Source organism: Urocampus carinirostris, chromosome 13 (genome assembly GCF_059441175.1).
Source record: "Urocampus carinirostris isolate Australia breed hairy pipefish chromosome 13, RoL_Ucar_1.0, whole genome shotgun sequence".
NCBI classification, from domain to species: Eukaryota; Metazoa; Chordata; class Actinopteri; order Syngnathiformes; family Syngnathidae; genus Urocampus; species Urocampus carinirostris.
The window spans coordinates 32,661,828-32,675,022 of NC_142361.1; the positions used below are offsets into that span (position 1 = coordinate 32,661,828).

General features: G+C 40.9%; 1 protein-coding gene across 1 annotated transcript in view; it reads left to right on the forward strand.

Moving 5' to 3' along the window:
- Positions 1-484: 484 nt before the first annotated feature.
- Positions 485-13,195, forward strand: part of ttc27 (tetratricopeptide repeat domain 27) — a 68,564-nt gene continuing 55,853 nt past the window's right edge. The window contains exons 1-2 of the mRNA XM_088351862.1: positions 485-570; positions 642-779. Coding sequence (XP_088207988.1) covers positions 689-779 — 91 coding nt within the window. The 5' untranslated portion in view covers positions 485-570; positions 642-688. The remainder of the gene's footprint in view (positions 571-641; positions 780-13,195) is intronic.

The following is a 13,195-nucleotide window of genomic DNA, read 5'->3' on the forward strand; positions in this document are numbered from 1 at the left end:
AACATATTTCTCCAGGGCAGCACGGCGGAGCAGTGGTTAGCGCATGTGCGGCACAGTTCATGTCTTGGGAACCTCCTGCGTGGGTTTAAATCCAGCTCCAGACTTCCTGTGCGGAGTTTGTATGTTCTTGTGTGGGTGTGCCTCCCACATTTCAAAAACATGCATGTCAGGTGAATTGGTCAGTCCAAATTGTCCTTAGGTGTGAATGATAAGCGAGCAAGTTGTCTGTCCCTGTGTGCCCTGCGACTGGCTGGCAACCAGTTCAGGGTGTCCCCTGCCCAATGCCCGATGATTGCTGGGACGGGCTCTAGCACCCCCGCAACCCTACTGAGGATAAGCGGTGTAGCTAATGAGATGAGGTATTTCTCCGTATTTTTAAAAATGGTAACTATCTAAAATGAAGCATCAAAGAGGTGCTTGAGCCACCGCGGAAAAAGAACCGCGATTAAAGCGGGGAACACGCATCGTTCACGTGCCTTGCTGACAGCAAGCGAGGCAAAGTCAGTCATTTTCCCACAATGCAACGCGCAGCTGTCATGGCTGCCCGCTGACTGTTCGTGCTCCACATGGGTAGAAATGATACACTTTTGAAAATGTACTTTCGTTTTGTGAGATAAACTGGATACTTCGTCTAAATTAAGGCAAGCAAGAGTGAGCGAGAACGCAATAGCGAGTCGCGACCGTCAATATGTCGCTCGGTGTGGAAATCGCCATCCTCCGCGGCTTTCTAACACCAAGTGAGGAGACGGCATGGAAACAAGACGTCTACAATAACACAGGTGAGAAAATGGACCACTTTTCGACCTCAATGCTATATAAATGATGGCTGACGGGCATGTCGGTTATTCTCATCCTTAAAAAAAGAAAAATAACTAAAACATTGTTCTCTCCTTTGCGCAGTTGTCGAGACGCCGGGTCGGTCGCGAACGATGTCGTGCTCGTCTCCGTTAAATAATTCACAATTTTAACAACGCTTATCAGCACTTAGCTAATGGAATTATACTTGCTAGAATCCTATTAAAAATACATCTCAAGTTGTAATTTTTCGCACGGTACTGTGTCGTTGGTGTTTCTAAATGATATAACCTCGGTAGATATCCAACATTTCTTCACTATGTGCAATTAAACCAAGTTAAAGAAATCTAGAAAATATTGTTGGAATTGGACTGGTTAGATATCTGCTTTTGACTCTGTGGTCTACTCTTTCATTAAAATCCAATACAGTAGATCCCCAGGATACGACATTAATCCATTCTAAGATGGGGGTGGTTAAGTGAAATTGCCGTATAGTGGGGCACCCATCAATTATCTGCACCGCTTATCCTCAGTAGGGCCCCGGGGGTGCTGGAGCCCATCCCAGTGGGCAATGGGCAGGGGACACCCTGAACTGGTTGCAAGCCAGTCGCAGGGCACACAGGGACAGACAACTCACTTCATCCATCCATCCATTATCTGCACCGCTTATCCTCAGTAGGGTCCCGGGGATGCTGGAGCCCATCCCAGTGGGCAATGGGCAGGGGACACCCTGAACTGGTTGCAAGCCAGTCTCAGGGACCGACAATTCTCTCGCTCATTCACACCTAGGGAACATTCGGACCGGACAGTTAACCTGACATGCATGTTTTTAAAATGTGGGAGGAAACCGGAGTGCCCGGAGGAAACCCACGAGAACATGCAAACTCCACACAGGAGGTTCGTTTCATGACCTCAGACCTGTGCCGCGCACGCGCTAACCACTGCTCCGCCGTGCTGATAGTGGGGCATGTAAATCTAAAAATTATCTTCCCTAATTAAAAACTTTTTAAAATGAAATAGTATTTATTAGGTATTAAAATATAATATTCAAGTGTATTACTAAGTAATATAAATAGATATACACGTAAAGGTAAACTGATGTTTTATTTAGCTTTGACTTCAGCTGTAGAGTTAGTAGGTCGATGCAGAGGAGAGTGGTGAAGGCGTATTTACATTTTGAGAATTGTCATGGGTCTCGAACCTCCTGTGTGAAGTTTGCATGTTCTCCCTGTGCTTGGTTTCCTCCCACATTCCGAAAAAATATTAGGTTAATTGGCCGGTCCAAATTGTCCCTAGGTGTGAATGATCAAGTGAGGTGTCTGTCTCTGTGTGCCCTGAGACTGGCTGGCAACCAGTTCAGGGTGTCCCCTGCCCAATGCCCGAGGATAGCTGGGATGGGCTCCAGGACCCCCGCGACCCTGAGGATAAGCGGTGCAGATAATGGAAGAATGGATGGATGGATGGATGAATTCTCATGGTATTAGCAGAGTTTGGGTGATAGCAATTAATATTAGAGTATGGTATGTCCCTTTTGTCACTCCAGTAGGAATTTGTAGGGATCATTGCTTCCAACGTTCCTTAACAGGGGTCAGGAACCTATGGCTCGCGAGCCCTATATGTGTCTGTCTGTGAGTACGTATGGCTCTGAGTCAAAATAGATTCCATGTAAATTTTCTCCATGTTGATCCGAAATGAAGTGAGCGAAGCCTAACCAATGCTGAAGTGAATAGTGGCACTGTCCAGTACATATAGGGCACATTTTTAACTACAGTTTAGAATCAAGGTGTAACACTAACAAAGAAATCATTTTTATGGAAGCTAATTAAAAGACTAAAAAAAAACTCTAAAAAAATCAATTGTCATCTTCCTAGTAACAGGAATTTTGTAGGTACATGTTTTCCACACAATATTGACCGTTTATTCCTAGTTTTTTACAGCACAAACATAACTGTTGTAGATGTATGTTCCCCACAATGGTTTTCAAAAGAACCATACATGCTGATCACAAAACGAATGCTGTGAAAAGGTGAAGCAACTGAAAGCTGTTTAAACGGCACAGCAGCACATTTCAAGGTGTCACACTAACAAAGGAATCCTTTATATGGAAGCTCATTAAATAATCCGTGTTCACTGTTGAGGCATTTTATGATGAAAATCCACGAAACAAATTTTAAATGTGCCAAAATACCAGAAGAACAAGTAGAGCAGTTTGATTGGGTGAGCGGTAGGATGGGTGGAGCTATGCAATGAGCACAAGCAATCCCTCCTTTATCTTACCCTACGCCGTCTGCACCGCCAGTAAATACGTGGGATCCTTGTTTGCAGAATTTTGTGACGTTTTTTACAGAATAACTGCTTGCACCTTGTTTTCAAACCATTACTAATATAAAAAAAGTGAAAGTCAAATGAGCTTCAACGAAGTATTTTCGGGGGGGAGACAAGTTTGAAGTGGTATGTTGGGCTACAAGCTCGGGAATTATTTTTATTTGATGGATTTCATCAAATCAGTGAAATAAATGTGCTGAAGAATGAGCTTTTGTCTGGAGAGCATTTTTTAAAATTTCTCACGATATATTGTGTGGCTCTTTTCCGGAAGACAATAGAAATATTTTTCTTTTATGGCTCTTTGAGTCCAAAAGGTTCCGAACCCCTGTTCATTTTCTTAAAGTACCATGCGTGTTTGTTTCCTTTTTACGGTGCCATAATTGTCACTTTGAACGGATAAATCAAGTGACCATAGAAAAAGAAATCACGCTTCACTCCTAAGACCCACGCACACCTGAAGATTAGCGTTTTTGCCTCAGTTTTGCGAGGGTACTTTTTGAAAGAAAATTGCGCGGTGTCCAGTATTAAACATGTTTGGTAATTCTTCAATTTTACCCAGCACCCAGGAAAACTGCCAGCAGCCCTTTTCCTCGTGAGCTCGAAATACAAAACAACGCGGTGACATCTGGAAACATTTATGACGTCCCTCTAGAGGAGAAATTAGTCAATATTTTTGAATGATTATACTTATAATACATAAAAGGAGCCAAACAGGACTTTCAACTGTACTTTATTTAATATTTACTATAACTTTTTAACCCTCAAGTCATGTTTATTTGTGACACCCTTAATCACAAATAGCCTCAAAGGGCTCCATGGACCATGACAGATTACAGACTATTATGACACCATCCCCTGATCTAAAACCTACATGAGGGCAAGGAAAAACTCTAAAACGTCAAGTCAATTCACGTCATGTTCATTTGTGACGCTTTTAATCACAAAGAGTCTCAAAGGGCTGCACAGACTACAGACTATTATGACACCATCCCCTGATCTAAAACCTGCATGAGGGCAAGGAAAAACTCAAAAACTTCAACATGAGGAAAATGAATAAACATTGAGAAGGGACAGCACATTAGGTAATACCCCTTCCAGAATGACCAGGCTGCAATGGATCTTGCAATAACAAAAAGTACATAGATACTGTCAACCTACTTGAGGACAAGGGAAAAACTCAAAAACTTTAGCATGAGGAAAGTCGAGTCGAGGAAAGTCATGTTCATTTGTGACATCCTTAATCACAAGAAGTCTCAAAGGGCTGCACAAACCACAAACTATTGATAATACCACACCGTCCCCTGATCTAAAACCTACATGAGGGCAAGGAAAAACTCAAAAACCTCAACATGAGGAAAATGAAGAAACTTTGAGAAGGGACTGCACATGAGGTAATCCCCCGTTCAGGATGACCAGGCTGCAATGGATGTTGGAATAACAAATAATCCACAATTTATGCATCCAAATTGAAGAGCAGTGGAAGTTACCAATTAAAAATGCTACACTTCTCTTTATCACACGTGTCAATGTCAGGTCAATGAAGTTTCCCTTAATCCTTGAGGAACAATAACAAGCAAATGCAATTTGGTTCAGTACAGTGGAAATGACAAAAACACAGTTGGATGACGTCTCACATCTGTGATGCAGTCTGGCACTATTCTCAGTATGGTTTCCCCAGCGTTGTCGTCTAGAAAGATAATGCTCACATTTTATGCGATATCGCCCTCATACGTGTTTGCTTTCGGCACTGTATGCTTGTCTTTGTGTGGGCCATTTCGAAATGTTCACATTATCCGAAAAAATGTGTGATATAAACAACTCTGAATCAAGCTGAAAACCGGGCAACCTAAAATGGCTTCAGGTGTGTGTGGGTGGAGTGCTGTTGGCCTTCTGTAGCCTCTGATGTTGGATGTGCCCCGTGTTTTAATGTTGATTACAGTGTTTTTTTTTGTTTTTTTTATACAATATGTTGACTGGAAAAGTGATAACTGGTTACTGGAAACCTATCCTTTGAAAAGTTTCCAACCTTTTTATAAGTTTGGGCTAAGCAAGTCTCACTACACTATCAAACTAGTTGTCCCTTGAATCTATAGATACTGTGGTTACAAGTGTGGATTTTTAAGAGACTTATATTGACTCAGTTAAATTTCAGACTGTTACTCTGGCGCCATCATTTGGTATTTTTGTTCCATGAACTTTGTTGAATTAAAGGGAGGAGCTTCACTTCTGCCGTCTCGTATAACAGAAAATCGGAATTCAAGTCATCTTTAAGGCTGCTCTCCAATTTAGACCAATGATTCTTAATCTTCTTGAATGAAGGCACAGCACACATTTTTCATCAAAAATGTAAAACATACTAGGACCGATGTTCTCTCTAATTTTCCACGGCTCTGAGTGTTCACATAAAGTCGGTGAGCAACGCTTGAAACAACAGTGAGTAACAGCAATCCCAAATGTGGCAAGATAATTAATTATCAAACATGTCTAAAACTTGACATCACATTACATTTTGCGGAGTTTCCGGCAATGCAAAATTATTTTTCTCTCTTGAATGAATTGACTCATGTATTATTGCAAAGGTTGTACGGCCTACAAACGTCGTTTGTTCTTACAATTCTTTCACAAGATATCCATTTCTTTTTATTTCCCGACATATTTTGTCGCATAATATTAACATTTTTGGGGGCTTATTGAGTCGGTTGTAAGATACAGAACTGTACTTAATCACATTTTTTAGTGCAAGTACAATGTTGGCAACATGATTCACTTGATATAATTGAAAATTATTTGAATGGAACACAAACTTTTTCTTCTTTTTCTCCTGTTTTTTAAATTCCTTTAAAAAAAATCTGTTTTTTTTCCGAGCTTTTACTTTTTTCTTTTTGTTCTCTATTTACTTTTTTCCTACATTTCTTTTTTCTTTTTTTCTGGCTTTTTTCTAAACTTTTCCTTCTTTCTTTCTCTTCCTTTTCTTTCTTTTTTTCCTCAGCTTTTCACTACTTTTTCATTTTGGTGCATAATTTTACATAATATTTAGTCATGTTGGGATTAAAGAAGCAAAAACGACCTGAAGAGCCGTTTAGGACCCGAAAGAGCCGGTTCCTTTTAGTGAGCCGAGCCGAAGGAGCCGGTTCCCCGACAAACTCTACTAACTCTACTCATCTTCGTTCTACTTCGACTCGACTTCAAAATGCCGCATTTAGGACGCAACGTCAGGGGAACCCGTGTATTTTTACCTTCATGCACTGTAACTTAAGTCGCTTCTTAATTAGTAATTTTGAGCCCTCATTTTTGTGCGCTGGCTAGATTTTCTTGTGCGCTGAGATTGTGCGAGCAGTGCGCAATTATGCTTAGAGGGAACACTGCTAGGATGTAGAAATAGTTACAACCTTGGAGATAAACATAAAATAAACTAAAATTTGCAGGTTACAATCCAGGGGTACATGCTTAAAGACAAAGTTGAGCGCTTATAATGTCGGATGGCTTTTAAATAGTTAATCGGCATAAAAAATCTAACTAGCCCCCAGCTGTTCCTTATTGATGCAGTGGCCTTTTTGATTGTTATTGGATAGTGACAAATGTTGCAGCTGCTTTAGTTACAGGATTATTCTGCAGACATGCAAATCATGAGCTCATTGCTCTTCGGTATTGATTCCAGATCTCAACGTATCATCAAGCTTGTGTTTACCTCTCAGTGTAACAGCACAAGTGAGAACGCTGCCAACCCCCAGCTATGAGTTGCTAATCCCCGACGTGATTTCTTTTCTGTTTGTTATGTTGGTGTCTTTTCAGCTGGCAATTGTTTGTGGTTTGCTCCAGGAGACGTCACGGTTTCGCATGTTGGCGACTGTAGATATTCCAAGAGACGCGTCAAGGGCTAATCGGGGCTGTCATCCAAACATGACACCATCTAGTGTTGTGATAATGAACTGTGAAAGATCTGTATAGTCTTGTATTTAAGTGTTTATGTTCAAGAACCAAACTAATTACCGTATTTTCCGCACTATAAGGTGCACCGGATTATAGGACGCACCCCCAAAATATAGTTTTTGGTCCTATATTTTCCATACATAAGGCGCACCGGATTATAAGGCGCTACAATGGGAACGTCGACAAAACAGTCAGATACTTCAGTCCAACTTATTACATTACATTCCCAAAGCTTGCAAAGAAGCAAATACGTGTCGTAGACACGTGCGGATGCGGTGTCCGTACGAGGTCACCAGACAAACATTTCTTAGTTTCCATTTTATTTTTTGCTGGCAACTGTGTGGACAGCATAGTAAGAATTTTATTGTGCAGGGAAACGGGGTTCTTTACTGTGCATATGACAATAAAAACTTTGAATTGAATTTAGTTCAAAAATAGACTCATCACAGAAACATCCAGATCGTTCTAAAACAAGATACCGGGAAAATATAAATCCGCATAGCTCACCTAAGTTCTCTTGCAGCCTTCACGTTCATTAATGATACGTAACCATGGTCTTCTTACAACCGTGAGTGTAGTAAATCCAGGAGAGTAAAATATTTACAAATACAGAATATTAAAAAAATGTTTTCTCTATGCCGTAGTGCAACCCAACATGTGATTCACATTCATCTTTTTCGGTCAATTGCAGGCTTTGTTTCGCCCCTTTAGCCTATGCGAGTCTGTAAATGATAAAAAGGATCCGCCCCCTTTACCTCCAAATAACTTTAGCCAATAGTGACTGATTCAAATGATGATTGACACATTGGTTAGGAAATGAAACGCCGGTATATAAATCCCAGCATACACCGCGGACGACTTCGCCTTCGGGGGAAAATCTAGTCGGCTGCTGCTTGCAAGACTTAATATTGATCCATATATAAGGCGCACTGCATTATAAGGCGCATGGTCAGCTTTTGAAAAAAATAAAGGCTTTTAGGTGCGCCTTACAGTGCGGAAAATACGGTACTTTCAAGGATGCATCATGACCGTGTATTTCTTTAAGATTCAGTCCGTTTAATTTGTACCAGTTGATTAGCTCGAATACACTTTTTCCTTTTTTATCTTTTTATGGGTTGGGGTTGGTTTTTGGACCGGTATTTGAAACCATCCTTTTCTTGCTTTCACCATTTTCATCCTAGAATAAAAGCAAACCGCAAGCACGCGTGTGAATCAGCCCCTGGCCCTATTCTTCCCCCATCTCATTCTTCTGCACCTCTTTTTCTCCAGCGTAATGCGCTCTGTGGCTGAAACACCGAAGGTAAAAGAAAATGGGCACGGTGGGTAGAAAAGGCTCTTTGAACTTTTTTGGACTTACTTAAAAGAGAAAATCTTTAATTTAAAACTTTGTTAGGAGATCTCAAACTATGCACCCCTCTTTTAAATATTAGCCAGAAAACTAGGATCCACATCCATTTTGGTTATCGCTTAAGAAAGATCCCCGAATTAGTTTTGACCTTCATGTCATGGTCTCAAATAAAAAGGCAGCCATTAATCCTCCATTCTACCACGTCAGTTTACACGATTTAAGAATGAAACGTTTTCTATGAAAACTATTAAACTCGGGGGAAAACATAAACCTAGCAGTGCTCATGATTATAAGCCATTTTACCGATTAACAACAAAACAACTATTCAGACACAAACAATCTCTGAACAAGTAATATAACTACAGTAGTTAAAGACAAACAGAGTTGTGGGTATTGGGAGTTCCTAATTACGTGACAACGTCCGGGCAACCTAAGTAGTGGCGGCCATGCTGGATGGGTGTAAGTCAGTAAGTTTACTTTATTATTTCCTTGACATTCAAAACACAGAGAGACCTCGCTACTTCGCACTTGAGTTATTGCGGGTGCACTGTCATATTTAATTATTCAGTGCTAGAGTTCTTTTGGATTTAACTTAACAATTTTTAGATTTCTTTTTCAAAATTGAACCCTTAACGCCCCCAATAAGCAGGTTGGCGCCCAGCATGGCTGACGCCGCTATCGATGTGTGTGAATGGGCAAGTGTGAAGCACATTGTAAAGAGCTTTGAGAGTTCTTTAGTGACTTGAAATGCCCCATATAAATGCAGAATATCTACATTCTTGTTCTTGGTTATTTATGGTGCATTCGTGCCATCTTCTGGGCATTTGCAGTAACAGCTTGTTTTACGTGCAGTTTATTTTAAATAATATTGTGTAAGACTGGGTCAGCAACAGGGGGCGCTATCCGGATCCACATGCGGCTCTCTGATGCTTCCTATATGGTTTCTGTAGGAGGACAAAAATGACATTCTTAACGTTTGAATAGAAGATATATACTGTATATTTATGCAGTATTGGTTGCTTTCCAGCACGGCGGAGCAGTGGTTAGTTCGTGTGCGGCACAGTTGTGAGGTTGTGAGATCAAACCTTCCTGTGTGGAGTTTGCATGTTCTCTCTGTGCTCGCGTGGGTTTCCTCCGGGCACTCCAATTTCCTCCCACATTCCAAAAACATGCATGTCAGGTTAATTGGCCAGTCCAAATTGTCCCGAGGTGTGAATGAGCGAGTGAGTTGTCTTTCCCTGGCTGGCAACCAGTTCAGGGTGTCCCCTGCCCACTGCCCGAGGATGACTGGGATGGGCTCCAGCACTCCCGCGACCCTACTGAGGATAAGCGGTCCAGATAATGGATGGATGGCTGCTTTCCTCCTCTGGCTTATATAAAGCTTTTAATTTTTTGTGGCTCCAAACATATCTTTCTAGTTTTTTTTAAGGGGTTCCAGTTTGGCTCTTTCAACATTTTGGGTCGCCAACCCTCTTTGATTTAACTTTTCCACCCAAAAATAGCCTTCCTCTTTGGCTAAGACGAAAAAAAATTCAAAATCTGAAAATTCTCTTAATTCATTCTGAAATATGATCTTTAATGTCTGGCTGTTCTACAGTACAACCAAAACTTTTTTTCTGGGAGTATTACATCTTTACATTACCATCATATGAATTTTTATTTTGTAAAATTGTTTTTAAACATTTGAACATAGCGAGTCGCACACCATGACAATTTTTCGTAAAATAATCTAAAAAGAAATCTGTGTTTAACAATATAACAATTGTTAAACGAATTATTTTTGACTGACGTGACAACAATATTATCTAAAAGAATTGTCAAAATCCTCAGGGGTAACTTCTTTATAATGTCATCCATCCTTCCAGAACGATACTTTATAATTTGCACCATCTGCAACCTATTGGGGCCGAATAGCGATTGAATAATGGCCGATTGGAAATATTGTAACAAGTTAATAGTCAGTCTTTCCGTCGACTTTTGTTTGAATATCAATCACTATTCATTTTCTCCTTGAGCCGGTATTAGCTCAGTGAAATGGAGTTTCCAAAATATCCCCAATATGATCTTGGCAGAGATGATAATGGATGAATCCAAGGCTATTCAGCGCACATATTAACTGTTGGAAGAAGAGCACGACACGTAGACTGCTGGGGAGGATTCCTAATGAAGGCTCATAGACTGACACGTCTTTTGGGATTCAGCTCATTGTTCTTTTTGGATCTCTCTTGCCTTCTGCAGGTGATTCAGACGCAAATTTTGCTCCCAGTTCCTTATTAAATGCAGTGCGCCCACTGAATCGTTATGAATTATAGAGTAATTTGAGGACCTCTGCCTTGTTTTCCATAATTGCTGCCATTTCATCAGCAGACATGGAGAGTAGCTGAAATGTTATTAAACACTTGGCCATTCCTCAGGCTTTCATTTTCTCCCTCATAAAGCCAAAGCACCTCCCTCACCTCATCTTCTCCCAGCTTTTTGATGGCGCTATCATAGCAGCCCCAGGGTTTCATTAGATCTACTGAGAAATAAAACTCTTCCCTACTCTTTTACTACAGCATTCGCCGCAGATCCTTAGTAAAGCCAAGGGTGTGCTTGAAACAACAGAAATGATTTGGGATGTTGGGAACGAATTAACCTTTAATCCACCTTTACGGACGAAAAATGTCCGATTGAATTGGTTTACCCACCCGACACCGACGTCATTTGGACGTTGGATTTTGCGATAAATCTGGTCTGGTTAGTTTTAGACATTAAGTCCAAAGGATTTGAGGTCTAAAATTGGATTCTAAAGCGAATTACTGAATCTTTCCAAATATAACGTGCACTTTCTTTTTTTTGTTTTTGTTTGTTACCCAAAAAAGCGATTCACAGTTTGGTCATACAAAACGTTTTACGGTATGATATTACTGTGTTTGTGGAGAGATATATCATTCAAATATGTTGCCGTTCACAAACGCAAAACATTGGATGATATTGGACTTGAACCCGGGCGCCGAATCCAGAGGGCAGAATCCTAACCACCATATCACTAGCAGGGTTCCCGTGCGGTTTTAAAAATGTTACAAGTTCTTAAATGTGATACCCAGATGAATAAAGTATCTATCCTATCCATCTATCTATCGTATCTATCCTCTCTCTCTCGCTCCCTCTCTCTATCTCTGTCTGTCTGTCTGTCTGTCTCTCTGTCTCTGTCTCTATCCCTCCCCTCTCTCTCTCTCTCCGTCTCTGTCTCTGTCTCTCTCTCTCTCTCTCTCTCTCTGTCTGAAAACTAAGGCCTTGTGAAATGGTCCTACATTTTGTTTACAAGTCTTAAATTTAACGCTCAAATGACTTAATTTTCTGTGTTTTCTCTAGGAGATAAAGCTAACTGTATGATAAGTAAACTAACAAAAGTATGAAACGTTGCCTGAAATTATTTTTCATTTTCCCAGACTCTATCCATTTCTGTCAAATATATCTAATCTGTTGGCCAGATATTTCAGATTTCTGCTTTTTCGAAAATTGGAGCTTTATGTAATCTGTTATCAGGACCGCTTATCCTCAGTAGGGTCGTGGGGGTGCTAGAGCCCATCCCAGCTATCTTCGGGCAGTGGGCAGGGGAAACCCTGAACTGGTTGCCAGCCAGTCGCAGGGCACACCAAGACAGACAATTCACTCGCTCATCCACACCTAGGGACAATTTGGACCGGCCAATTAACCTGACTTGCATGTTTTTGGAATGTGGGAGGAAACCAAAGTGCCCGGAGGAAACCCACGCAAGCATGGGGAGAACATGCAAACTCCACACAGGAAGGATCAATCTCATGACCTCAGAACTTTGCTGCACACGCGCTAACCACTGCCCCGCCGTGCTGCCCTTGCTTTATGTATAGTTGGTGTCCAACCCACCCCTAGACGGTCCCTTTAGCCCCAACACGGTTACCCTCTTTTCCGCCTGCAGCCTAAAAGGACGGTAAGCGGGTGCAGTGGATGTGATATTGAGACTTGAATTCCTTTTTCTCGATGGTGATGCGTCAATGCATTGCATTGAGACCATGGGTCAATAAGTTGTTAGAAACATATGGCATTGCCTTGTTAATCCTTCATGGATAGAGATGTATTGGACATGGAACCGTCCTGTCAGCTATTGTGTGAGACTACTGATTAGAGCTGCACGATAAACCGAAATCTAATCGATATTTTGATGTGACGTAGTGGAATTGTGTCATCGCAAGACACTGCGGTGTAAGCCTTGCGTGAGCAAACAGCAATTATAACAAAGCTGACCCAAAGAGGGCGCTGTTTTGCTAAGGTTAAAGCATGTCAATATGATTCACCCTCGTGTTGTCTTCATTTTAAAGGACAGTTCTTTTTTCCTTTTTTAGACAGCTTCCATGGAAATGTGAATAAAACATTTAATTTCTCTACTGCCCAATTTCGTTGTCACAATATGTTAACCCATTTTGTAACAATGACAATAAAGGTATATTCTATTCTAGTCTGTTAGGACTAATCTATGAAAGGTCATAACAATTAGGGTTGAATCAAATATCATTCAAGGGGATTTTGGGGGGGTTTTGAACAACATAGTGGCTGGTCATTTTGAACTAAGGACAACAGGAGGGTTAAGTACTCGCAAAAACAAATCTAACACAAAAAATGCACTTATCTTTTAAAATGGAAAATCCCATCGAAATTGCAATACTGGTCTGAAAAATCGCAATTAACAAAGGTTTTTTTTCCAAAAATTGTGCAGCCCGACTCCTAATGACTACCAGATCGCAGAACTGGACGTGGAAAACCTGGAAATCGTCATGT